The sequence below is a fragment of the Aythya fuligula genome, chromosome 3 (assembly GCF_009819795.1).
Source record: "Aythya fuligula isolate bAytFul2 chromosome 3, bAytFul2.pri, whole genome shotgun sequence".
Classification (NCBI taxonomy): domain Eukaryota; kingdom Metazoa; phylum Chordata; class Aves; order Anseriformes; family Anatidae; genus Aythya; species Aythya fuligula.
Genome location: NC_045561.1, coordinates 86896172 through 86909065, shown reverse-complemented (window position 1 = coordinate 86909065; position 12894 = coordinate 86896172). Strand labels below are relative to the sequence as shown.

The window sequence follows — 12894 nt, the reverse complement described above, 5'->3', positions numbered from 1 at the left end:
TGTTTTGGACAGGGATACAAATATTAGGCATGACAGGTGGAGAGACATATACATTTTATCTGTAGGATAAACAGAGTCAGTAGGAAAGCTTTTGAAACAGTGCCAGTAAACATCATTGTAGGCTTGACTTGCAACAACAGCAAGGAAGGGAAAATTCCAGTTTTGTATGCAAATCTCATTTTTACAATTAAGGTTCCATTTGATTGTTCAGTATGTGTAATTGAGGACATTATTAACTCGGCTGTAAACCATCTCTTTATATTGTGTTAAGTTGATGTGTTAACGATAAAATTTTGTGCTCTTCGCAGCTACAGTAGCTGTTCCTCATGGATGTACCAGTTCAGCAACAGTCAAAAAAGAAAAGATATTCTAGAGGGTAACGAACTAGCCAAAGTTCTGGTTTGCCACAGATACATGGCCTTAACCAAGCCACTTACTGAGTATATCTCACTTTCTTTCTGTTCAAAACTACACACTGACCCTTGAAAGCTCTAAGTTTTGTCAAGGGTAGTTTTAGTTCATGAGTCATGGGAAGCATAAAAGTGATCTTTGTTGTCTTTTCCTGTCAGAACAGTGCCAACCTTGAGGCTACAGCAATGTAAGATTAAGGTCTTATAAGGAATTAAAAAATGACACAACTTTATTTTCCAGTTCCTGTCCAAAACTGGCCTTTAAACTAATGAGCTTTAAATTTTAAGCACTCTTTAAACATTTTAGGTCATGACTTGTAAAGTCATACCTCATCAAAACAAATTATTATGGCCAAAAATTAAATCTGTGAAGACAATACAGTAATACCAGTTCCTGAATGTGCAGCCTAGTACAATGTTGTTTATTATAAGATAGTATTCCTAGTAGATTTAAAAGGTGACATGCATCCTTCCATGATTTCTTTGTGTACTGAGATAAACTGGGCCCTTCTGAGATTTCCGGTTTATTCACAAATGGTAATCCTGCAGAGGCGATATTAGGAAAGTATAGAGGATCCATTTTTTTGTTGAGCTCATTCACTTGAGCTCTTATTGCAAAGACTCCAATGTCTACATGGCTGTGAAGTTTAAGGAGGCAATAGATCCATGTTGCTGTCATTCTCTATTCATTTCTGGCAAAAAGGTGCTTCATTTATCTTTACCTGGAAGGAAATGTTGGATCATTCTACAGACTCCTTAGTCTTCTGGACTTTTTCTTTGTTTTAAAAGTCAGGTTCATTGATGGTGGTAAAAAATATAACAATTTAATATAACTGCAGTGGCTTTTGCCTCTGCCATTTACATCTGCTAGCTCACTGCTTTTCCTTAAGACAGTGAATGTGATGAAAAACAGTGAGATGTCAGGATGAGACATACCGGAACTACACTATTCATTTGTATGAAAAATAACAGGGCTTTCTTACCCTCTAACTTTTACCATTTTCAGTGGGGACTACCCAGTCATTTTATGACACAAGCCTCAACACAAACAAGTGCATCATACAGCTCATAAACTGATGAATCTCTCTTACTTGATTTGTAGTCCCTAGTTTTCCAGAATCACTGTGCAGACAGCTAGAAAACACTAAGGAAGGCATTTTTAAATGCTTGCTGTTTAATCCACTCTTGTATTTTGCAGCTGACACCAGCCTTGGAACAGATGACGTTTATGATGATAAAGGGTGCCAGTGTGATGTATCAGTAGAAGATCTCACCCCTGCTCTTAAAACTGTCATCAGAGCAATCAGGTGCGTAAAAAATAGAGTGAATAAATATTTGAGATTCCTGTAATTAAGATACTAATTAAGTGCATGTCAATAAAATGGCAATTAGTTGAACTTATTATTATATTATTACATGGCTGTATTTGTCACATAACTAATGCTAATATGGTTTACTTATTCTTCCTTTTCATCTGTTTTTAGTTTTTTTTAAACTGGAAATATTTCATCCATTCCATTATCAACTTTTCAATTTCTAAAAATATCACGATTTGACTCAGAAAAGAAAGAGAATAATGAATGCTGGTTTCCAGTATATTTCCTGTAATCCAAAATATTGTATGGAATTTTGATGCAGTCTTACTGAATGTATATCTCCTTGCTTTGAAAAGTCACTTCCTTCAAAAGTTTGCATTTTTATTGCATTTCCATATTCCTGAAACTGTCGTCTGACTTTTACTGCAACTTTCTTCTGGTAACAGCAGGATAATTACATTCACTCAATTGTGCAAAACCGTGCCTGCCACTATCCATTGAACTAAATATAACCCCGATGATTTAAGACTAATAGTTTCCTTCTTTTCCAAGAAAGTAGCAAACTGCATTGAAACTTATAAAATTACCAGTATTGAAAGCTTAAATTTAGCATTCAGCCTCCTGAGGCTGCCAAGGCTCTTAATCTTACTGAATATTTTGCAGCACAAGTCCTGACAGGCAAAATTCCCACCATAGGAGTAAGTCGAGAAGCAAACAGAGCTCGGTCATCCCCTCTGTGACAACAGCAAGCCTGATGCTCACGCTGGGGGATGACTATATCACAGTTGCATCAGTGCTCCGGCATGCCTCTTCAGCAGGCAGGCAGCAGCCACAGGGGATTTCTGCAAAAATCTATTGAAAGATGACATTTTCCTAAAGGGGCATTCTTCGCCTTACTTCTCCCAGTGCTATGGGAAGAATGAACTCAAGCTCTTTATCAATTAATTTCATACAGTGATAACCTACAGGCTACCTGTATTTCTTTCTCCTTTTTCCACTGATTGCCATTGTAGACAGATAACTAGCAAGGCAGTTTCTAATTCTCTCCTACAAGCCAAGGCAGCTTGACAGATCACTTGCAGATGTCTGTTCCTGCTGTCTTTCCAACCTGCCTGGAAATGACCTCCCAAGATGTGTCAGATACCAGGCCAATGCCCACAGCCACTGCGACAGGCTACTTAAATGTCACCACTGTGAACAACCTCTTGTCAGCAGCATTGCAACAGCTGACAGAAATCCTTATACACTGTGGACATCCAGCTACAAGGCAGACCTGTTCCTTTGAATGGAAAATGCTCAAATTAGGAACAATCAGCATAATCTGTTGGCTCTGGTTGCCAAAGATCCTTGTCTGTGATGCTGCATTTTAAACAGACTGGTTGACTCTGGGCTCCAAATGCGCCTTGCCACTGTATCAGCAAGCGGTGCCAATGGCCATCTCATCCTTAACACTGTCCAAATTCCTTGATGTTTTAATACAGACTAAATTAAGGGAGCTTATTCTTAAAGACACCACTGGACTGATTGTTCAATGCACCACCTGTGTCTTTTTGCAGAATCACAGAATGGCTGAGGTTCAAAGAGACCTCTGGATCACCTGGTCCAACCCCTGCTCAAGCAGGGGCACCTGGAACAAGTTTTTGGCTTTTTTTTTTTTTTTTTTTTTTTTTGCTAATTATCAGCTCTAATGGAAAGGCACTGAATTTAAATGTCATCATTGGCAAACCTCCTCCATGGCGTCCTCCACGGAAAAGTTATAAGAAGAGCAAAGATGCAGAAGTCTGAATATTTCAGACTTGCATTATTCAACTGATAGAAGTAGACTTTTTAGATTACCTCCAAATTTTCTTTGTGTGCTTTGCTTACCAAAGAACAACTCATTTCACCACTGATGTTGAGAATACGAATTTTGCATCTCCACTTGCTATCTATCAATTAATCATGAATCTCTCCCATTTCCCCCTGCAAATGTTAGTGTTTCACTGGATTGTAAACAGTACATATATCTTTCTTCAGAAGCACACCTTTGTTTGATATCTGTGAAGCATAATATGCAATGATCTTCAGACTTCTGTTAAATGCTATACCTTAGTCTCCCAAATTCAAGAGACTGGAAATTCAGTTTGTCAGATAGGTGATACTCCTCTTTCTTATTACTCAGAGTGTCTGTTACCTGACTACACTGGGATCTATGCAAACATCTGAAGAAGGATCTGAGACACTGCATAGTAATCGTAGAGTTTCAAGATGATAACATCTGTCCATATGGAAACTTGGTCCTTCATTTTGAAGTTTGTTTTTAGCAACGGCTTAGAATTGCAAAGGAAACGGGGGAGGGTGGAGGCTGCTTTTCCTTTCGTGCTGCTATACAGGAGCAGATGAAGACAGAAGGTACTTGAATAGCTTCAGTAGAAATGATGCAAAAGACCCTAAATGTAAGCACACACAGTTGAATCTGTTCCAGCTACACCACCTTGAAAAATCAGGACTCCCGAGCAGTCCTCCTGAAGGCTGGCTGTGCAGACATGCCCAGTAACCTTTCAAGCCACCAGCCTCCTTTCAAAGCCTCCAGCTGAGTCCTCCAGCCAAGTTTTCATGCTGCCCTCTCCGTCCTGTTTACTCCAAACTCTATGTCAGGACAGATCAGCTGAGGTAGTAAGGAAATTAAGGGAAAAACTGCAGTTCTTGCTAGTGGTATTTTTGTAGCACTGATCAGCTGGCCCCAGTCTTGCTGTGAACAAAAAAACATTAATATCCTGCAGTCTGAGCTCCTGGAGACTTGGATCTCCCCATTAGTTTACAATTATTTGGTTCACAAGTATAGAAGAGTGACTAATAGGACGAGGATACCTTGTTTCAATATATTATAACATCTCTGATCATTTTTTCATGGCAAGAAGCAGTAAACTCTGTAATACTCTCCACAACGGAAATGATGGTATTATTGTATTATTTATTTATGAAATAAAAAACCAAAGCTGAGAAGCATAAATAAATATGCAATAGGGAATAGCTGCAATGGCAAGAGGAACCTGCTGACCTAGGAGGTCTTTTCTCTCTTTAACACTAGTGATTGCATAGATATATTTTCATTTGTCTTTAATAGAAGATGATAGTAATAATAAATTTAGCTAAATATAACAAGACATGAGGATTCTTGAGGTGATAAGCTGTATAGTTGAATAATCATACATATTTAATAGCCAAAGAAGGAAAATATAATTTACTATTTTTGCTGAGTCTTAGAAATGTTTCTGCTACCCCTGTAGAAAATACTTTTAGCAGCCATTATGAACTTGTTCCATGGTGTTGAGTCAAAATCCTCTTTTAAATCCCAATGCTTTGTATACTTTCTGCTCAGATGGTTTTCAGAGTTTATGCAAGTGCCTTTGGCTACTATAGCACCATGCCTGGGAGCAAAGAATGTCTTTGGCTCCTAGGTGATGGGTTAGTACAGGTCAAGACTCCAGAGAGGAGACAGTATTGGCCCATCTGCCCTACACATAGTGGAATTAATTCTCCATCACTGTTGTCTATCTTGTCTCCTCTATATTGGATCCTCATTTCTTCTGCACATTGTAGTTTAGGATTATTCAGCAAGATAAGAGTAGAGAAATGGAAGAACCAGCACAACTAAATCTGTTTTCCTGTTGTGTAGTGAGTGAGCAAACAAGCTGTGGGTACCTCTTCTAGCTGTGGGCAGAACAACCTACCCAGATTTAATCTTTAAGGCAGGAACTAAGTATGAGTTTGCCTGAAATCCCAGTGCAACAATGCTCCATTTCTTCCTGAGATAGTGACAAGATTGACAAGATACGTGTTCAAAAAAATAACGTGGGTATGACAGGGCTGCATGGAGGGTTAGAGATGTTCTGACTCAGTGCCGGTCTCAGTGCACTAATGATAAGCGTAATACCTTGTAATGTTCTAACGGGCAACATGAATGGAAAATAAAATACAACAAGTGCAAAGAGAGGTATGAAACTTACACATTCAGAAAACACTGTAATTCTATATCAGTGCCAGTGCTTCATTTGACAGCAGTTAAATGAAATGGATACCACTTTTGGCTGCTAGGGGTCAGCTCAGACAAAAGTTGGTATCAGGCCTTTAACTTTCTAACAATTAACAGGGCATGTAAAGATTAGTGGACCTGTGTTTTAGGTGTTAACTGGTGAGGAACCATTTTGACATACCGGTCTAATTCAACACATAATAATTTTTTTCTGTTCTCCTCTGGATGCATCATGGAAAAATGGTGCTGCTCATGGCTAATCCTCACCAGAAAATTAGCACACGGTTGACTTGGGCAGGCTCCGACAGTGTATCTTCTACCACATTATATCTGAGTTATAAGAACAGCACATGCCACCGCAGCATGCAGCAATTTAAAAATAGAATTAACGTGTTTTATTTAAAAAAAAAAAAAAAATCATGAGAAGTACACGGTTTTGTTCTTCTGGGTTAATTCTTACTTTAAGATACTTATGTTCAGTCAGCGCTAGCAGTTAAGTACAGCCAGAAGCGACTCGTCTATTTTCTGATGAGTCTGGTTTGCCCCCGTGTGGTGTAACCAAAAAAGACATGTCAAGCTCTATCTTCTTTGCTTTCTCTATTCGCGCTGTTCGTGTTAAAGGCTAGGGGACATAAATAATTTGTGCTCATTTTACCTTTTTTGCACAGGTAGGTTACCCACACGTGTCTGCATAACTGAGCCTTTTGTTTTTATCGTACACCAGAACAAGTCACTTTGTATTCTAGAAGCACAAATGAAGGAGGCTCAAAAGCGTTTTATTCACAATTCAACTACTATTTTTGCATATGCTCGATATAGTTGTAATATTTTTTCCAAATGGGTGTTGAAACCTATAAATCTCAATTACTTGTTATTTCTAGATACTGAAAGACAACTGAGCTTCTAAAATTGAGAGTAAATAACTATGGAGAATAACTACAAAGCAGCTGCCAGGATCCATCACTGAAAGAGTTCACATTTTACGTTTCTTAATTAACTTACGGGCTTTTATAATGCCAGCTTTTTATAACACTTTTATTTTTCACAATTTATGTAAGATTATATGTATTTGAAGCAAAAAGAAGTAAGCAATGAGAGTCCGTTCCAAACACTGCTGAAGTTAATTTAGATGGCATCATGTGAGCTAATACCCAAAACAGAAATGGTATAGTTCTGCCTCATTGGGCTGCTTTCAGTTTGACTTCTGAACATTATGAAGAAACTGCCATGATAACCAAAAAGCTGTTATAGAGCTGCAAAGCAGTGATGAAGATTTTTGTGCACACTGACTAAGAAGCTTCTGTGGCTGTTAATAAAATTAGTCTTCTGCCTCTTCTCTTGTAAAGTCACCCATTAGTGATATATTCAGTTGTCTTCACTTACCCTATTAATTCTCTGGCTCTGCTTTTCTAATAGAGTTTCATATTTTCACTTATATTAAGAGAATGAAGTAAAAAATTGTGATGACCTAAACAGAGAGAATAATAACAAAAGAACAATACTTTCTTGCATGTCAACTACATCATTTATTCTTCATAAGCTGAATAAAGAACTAGATTGCAGGAGATTGTCTGTGCAGCCAGACTGTTATGAACAGAACATCCTGGCATCATTTGACAGCTAAAAGGAAACAAAATCCATATCCCAGCTTCAGAGACCTTCAGATTACAAAAGACACCAAAAGCTATTAGTCTGTAGAACTGTCTCACAATGGAAAAGAGGAAAGTGCGTCATCATCCAACATATTTAAAACTTCATGGAGATCAGCCCTGAACTGTCAAGCTGATGGACTGCTCTTAACAGGCCTTTTCCATTTTAATTTCTATCATCAGAATCATAATTCAAGCTCTATACTAGTGACAAGCAATCTCATTTTTAATTGGAAGTTACCAGAACGGGAAATATCAACAACCTGAGCACTGTGGGAATAAATAGATATTATTTGAAAAAACATTTGTGTATAATACAGAAATCAGTAGAGGTTCACTATGCACTATTAAGCTGACTCTACATATCATGATGTCTGTCCTAACTATACAAAGTATGGTTTTCCTGATGTTCCACTAAACTATTACTATGGGACAGTGTTTTGGATTTGTTATCATTCATTCTCTTACAGCTACTAAATACGCAGCATAATGATCACTGCCATCTGCTCACTGTCATTTGCTTTCCAAATTTGTCTCTTCTATTATTTCAGATTTGCAATTTAATATCAAGCTTTTCATTCTAAGAAGAGCTACTCAGTGGGCATCACTTTTCCACAAAATTAGCATAGAAAACTTGTGAAAAGGTTACATTCCAAAAAAAAAAAAAAAAAAAAAAAAAGGCCATCCATCAATGTTGAATATTTACTGTTATCCCATACATAATATTTTTTGCAGTACAATTCAATGTACAATTAAAAAAAAAGCTAGCATAAAAAAGCAGAATAGGTGTATACTGATCAACTAAACACACTCTGCACTCTTTAAAATCATGCTATGTGATCTCTGTTACATAATAATTCAAAGGGATAGTACCACGTGTAAGTAATTATAAAATTTGTACTTATAAAAAGGATTTTTTGAAAGAATTCACTTGCCTGAGCTGTACTGAAACTATCTTCAATGTAAAAAGAAACTATCTGACATTACTTTGACAGTAGAATATATTGCATTGTTTTGTAACTGCTTTGAAGATTAATCTGCAAAATGCTTTTTCACCAGAATTATGAAATTTCACGTTGCAAAGAGAAAGTTTAAGGAAACACTTCGTCCATATGATGTCAAAGATGTCATTGAACAGTATTCAGCAGGCCATCTAGACATGTTATGCAGGATCAAGAGTCTACAGTCACGGTATGGAAACATTAAATTCTCTTCTGCATAAGCATCTTGTTATGCCATTCACTGTACAATGAGTATTAGCAACGTTTAACATTTTTGTGTTACATTTGGGCACAAATTGTCATCCATGCTTCAGCCCAGCTGTGTTCAGAACACAGCTGAGCCAGAAATTAAATTGTGTGTGAAAACAAACAAAACACCATGTATCTCATTTGTCCCCAGAAGATGGAAGCCTGAATGATCAAAAAGGTTATCCTTTATCTGGAAAGTTTATTCATAAAGAGGGAACTTAAGTCAGGAGGCTGCCAAAAGGATGAAGTCATCATTGTTAACTGCCTTTCTCCCACCCTACCCTTTCTTTTCACATGAAAGAAATCGGGAACTACATGTGAAGTACCGGGTCAGGGAGCGTCTTTTTATGTTCTCAGTTCCCAGCACTAACAAAACAACCATTGCATCATGTGTATTGCTGGCAGCATTGGGGCTTAGACTCCTGCTTAAGACTCAGTTCCCCTGGACTCAATGCTGATGCTCTGAAGGGAGACCTGAGGGTGGTCTCTGGTACGTCTGTTCCTCTCCAACACCAGGCTGTTGGGGAAGGCACCCGCTCTCTTGCCTCCCTGCAAGTCCAGCCCTGGCTCTTCCAGTTGAAGGCTAAATTCTGGCTCCCACTTAGTGCCAACATAAAAGAAAAGCTGTCTGTGATCTAATGTCTAAATGCTCAAAAGTCTCTCGTGTTTTTCCTGATTTTCTAATACAGTTACCTCCTTTCTCAGGTGCTTTTCTGAAGGACTGTGATTTTAATGTTTAATGTACGGATTGAGCAAACACTTCCATATTATCACCATTTTGGGGGATCACAGTAGCTTTTAATTTCTCTTACAGTGTTGACCAAATTCTTGGGAAAGGACAGATCACAGCAGATAAAAGAAGCAGAGAAAAGAATACGGCAGAGAATGAGACAACTGATGACCTCAGCATGTTAGGGCGTGTAGTCAAGGTGGAAAAACAGGTAGAGTCTTCACCATCTTCTGTGACTGTGCTTTTGTCTTGCTCTGTTGCTTTGTCTATTTTATTGCCAGTTTCAAATGACGAACAGTTAAAATATTTTTTTCTGATAGCTGTTTCATTTACACATTGACATAAAAGATACATGAATCATATTACTTCAACTGTGTTCCATGTTCAGAAAAAAATAAGAAAAGAAAAATTGCAAGGTACTGGTTCTTTTTATCAGCTTGCTTATGAAAAATCTATAGCTACCAGTCTTTTGACATTATTTTTCATGAGTCAATACCTCATATCAAGCTCCTAACATTTTTCTTTTCAGTGGTTACATTTTCCTTTTGCTTGGGTTCCACATATTTAAAATTCATATTTTGCATTAATATTAACCTTTTCCTCTCCTCCTGTAGGTACAATCCATTGAGTCAAAACTGGACTGTCTGTTAGACATTTATCAACAAGTTTTGCGAAAAGGATCTGCATCAGCGCTCACTTTGGCTTCATTTCAAATGCCAGCTTTCGAGTGTGAGCAGACTTCTGATTATCAAAGTCCATCGGACAGCAAAGATTTGTCTAATTCTGCACAAATTAGTGGATGTGTATCCAGATCAGCCAGTGCCAATCTGCCTCGTGGCCTACAGCTTATACTGACACCAAATGAATTTAGCACTCAGGCTTACTATGCTTTTAGTCCAGCTATGCATAGTCAAGCAACGCAAGTGCCAAACGATGGACCTACAACAGGTAATAACACATCAAACCAAATAAACCAGGCAACTAAGCCAGCAACTCCAACAACATTACAAATACCACCTTTCTCATCAATGAAGCATATCAATAGGCCTGAGCCCGTTCACATTATCCCTGTAACCACGCAGGAAAATATTTCTGATGTCACCGCTTGCCTTGTTGCATCAAAGGACAATGGACAAGTTGCGCAGCCCAGTGCAACAAAGGATCTTGCATGGAGAAAAGGTCTGGGTACAGAAGGGGAACCTTTGCTCTCAGTTAAACCTGTGGTGCAAATGGATTTAGGAAAATCTTTATCTGTACAAAACCTTATACAATCAACAGAGGAACTTAATGTACAGATTACTGGCAGTGACTCTAGTGGTTCAAGAGGTAGCCAAGACGTGTACTCCAAATGGAGGGAGTCAAAATTATTTATAACTGATGAAGAGTTGGAGACAGAGGCAGGAACAGAGACTACTGAAGCCATCTCTCGACCATTAGTGGAAACAACTCTCTCTACTGACTCTCTAAGGACTGGAATATCAAGATCATCTCAAAACATTTGCAAGCCAGGGGACGGTACAGAAGCACTCAGTCTGCTCCATGTCAAACTTAAATAACAGCTTGTGGGCTTTCTTCGTTGGCTGGGTCATTCCTCTAGTCATACATATCATAGCATGAACTGTTTTGAAAGCCTTTTTAATATGATAAAATCACAAAAATCAGGATGAATCCGAAAAGCAGTTGAATGAGCCCATATCTTCTAGTTGCATGAAAATGCATGTTTAAGTGACGGCTAAAATTCAGATTTATACCTACAGTACAGCAGCCTTTTGTGTAGTACGGTAGGTTTAAATAAAGAGTTGCCTACAAAGCTAATGCTGCAGGATATATCAAAAAGCAAAAATTTGAGCATTTAGACCTAGTGCCGTTTCTACAGGGCAGAAGTAAAAACCATAAGTTTTAAAGCACTTTGCTTCTGAACTAATTAAATATATATATATGTCCTGATTTAGATGATAGTTTATGTTTACAACAAAAAAAAAAAAATATCTACAGCTGCTAGCAAGGTACCAAGGAAACCAGATATATGGGATTAGAAATGGCTGCCAGTTGCAAGATACACACATGAGCTCATCAGCAATCAGTTATTTTTAACTCGGAAAAACAGTATGTTAATATCCGTCCGATTTTTGGTGATTTAGTGTTGTGACAAAAGTACCCAACACACTGCTACCATCATATTGTTCTTTATAACAAGAACACTCTTTTGTTACAAAAAGTTTGTATCGTAAGGGTCGGGGCTGGCCTCAAAAGTGGATAATTTGGGTGACTGCACTAAGAATTCAGGGGAATTTCTCCTTCTTCCAGTCTCATAAATCTGAAACATTTTGGCAGCAGTACATGAGGGGAAGGCGCAGGCACTGCCTTTGTTGCAGAAGCAATGTTTCCTTCTGAGGAGATTTTGGCAATCTGCCTCGCAGTCACTACCTGATGCCGTGACGGTAATTCATAAGGCTGGGAAAGGAGGGACAAAGAGGAACTGAAATACAGAGTAGATCTAAAGAGGAAAGAACAGGGAAGAGGGAAACACAACACAAAGGATGAAGAAAAAAAAAAAATAGAGATTTAGATGGGCAAGATGAGAAATGATCCCAGAAAACTAAGGATGAAAGGTAAAGAGGCAAAAATATTTTTTAAATACCAGCCTGTCAGTGAGTACTGTTTCCAAAAAGGCCATGTAGGCAACCAGAAATGGAAGTAGGGAAGACCACTTTACCTGAAAAAAATTGAAGGCAGATTTTTTGGTTGTTTTTTTTTTTTGTGCTTTGGGTTTTTGCTTTTTTTGTTGTTGCTTTTTTTGTTTTTGTTTTCTTTCTTCTTTTTTTTTTTTTTTAATTCTTTTTCTTTTTAGTAAAAGGAGAGGAGAAGAGAGGGAAGTTGGCACACACTCTTATAGCTCAACACTGTGTCCCAACCACAGTCATTTCTTGAGAACTTTCCAAGAAAGGATCTTCAGACTCTTTCCTCCTAAAACCTGAGTTTCCAAATCCAAAGTCTACATCAGACTGAGCATTCCTGCTTGATACATCCTCTTTTTTTCATATCCTACCTACACTTCACTCCTGCTGAGACGCAGGAGCAGTGTTAGTGTCCTCAGCAAGGTTTCACCACTGGAAGAACCCTTGCGGAGCCTAACCAGGCTCTCATTCTTCCCAGCTGAACAAGGTTTTCGTGTGTTGCATACCCCAAAATTTATACCCTATCTGCACCGCAGGCTTGTAGACAGCCGGACTCGGGCTCAACTTCCCTCTAGCAGCAGGAACAGTGAATGTATGGGGGTGCCAGTGCCAGCTCACTCAGGGCAGTGTTTTCTCAAGGCCCAGACCTGCTGGGAACTTGCTATGTACATCAAAAACGTCACTCCAGTCTTAATCATGGCTAAATGCTATAGATTGTATCGTGAAGGATCTGTTTACTATGAAACCATTGTAATTTCTGCATCCATATTTCCTTTACAGAAGTATTCCTGGATATTACATGATAACCTTATTCTGTGAAAGTACATGCAAACTGTAGAGTGTATA

The 12894-nt window shown here is 38.3% G+C and overlaps 1 protein-coding gene across 2 annotated transcripts in view; it reads left to right on the top strand.

Moving 5' to 3' along the window:
- Positions 1–11928, top strand: part of KCNQ5 (potassium voltage-gated channel subfamily Q member 5) — a 290751-nt gene extending 278823 nt beyond the window's left edge. For both annotated transcript variants that reach the window (XM_032184800.1, XM_032184799.1), the window contains 4 exons: positions 1609–1717; positions 8450–8581; positions 9455–9581; positions 9985–11928. In XM_032184800.1, coding sequence (XP_032040691.1) covers positions 1609–1717; positions 8450–8581; positions 9455–9581; positions 9985–10926 — 1310 coding nt within the window. In that variant the 3' untranslated portion in view covers positions 10927–11928. The remainder of the gene's footprint in view (positions 1–1608; positions 1718–8449; positions 8582–9454; positions 9582–9984) is intronic.
- The last annotated feature ends 966 nt before the right edge of the window (positions 11929–12894 follow it).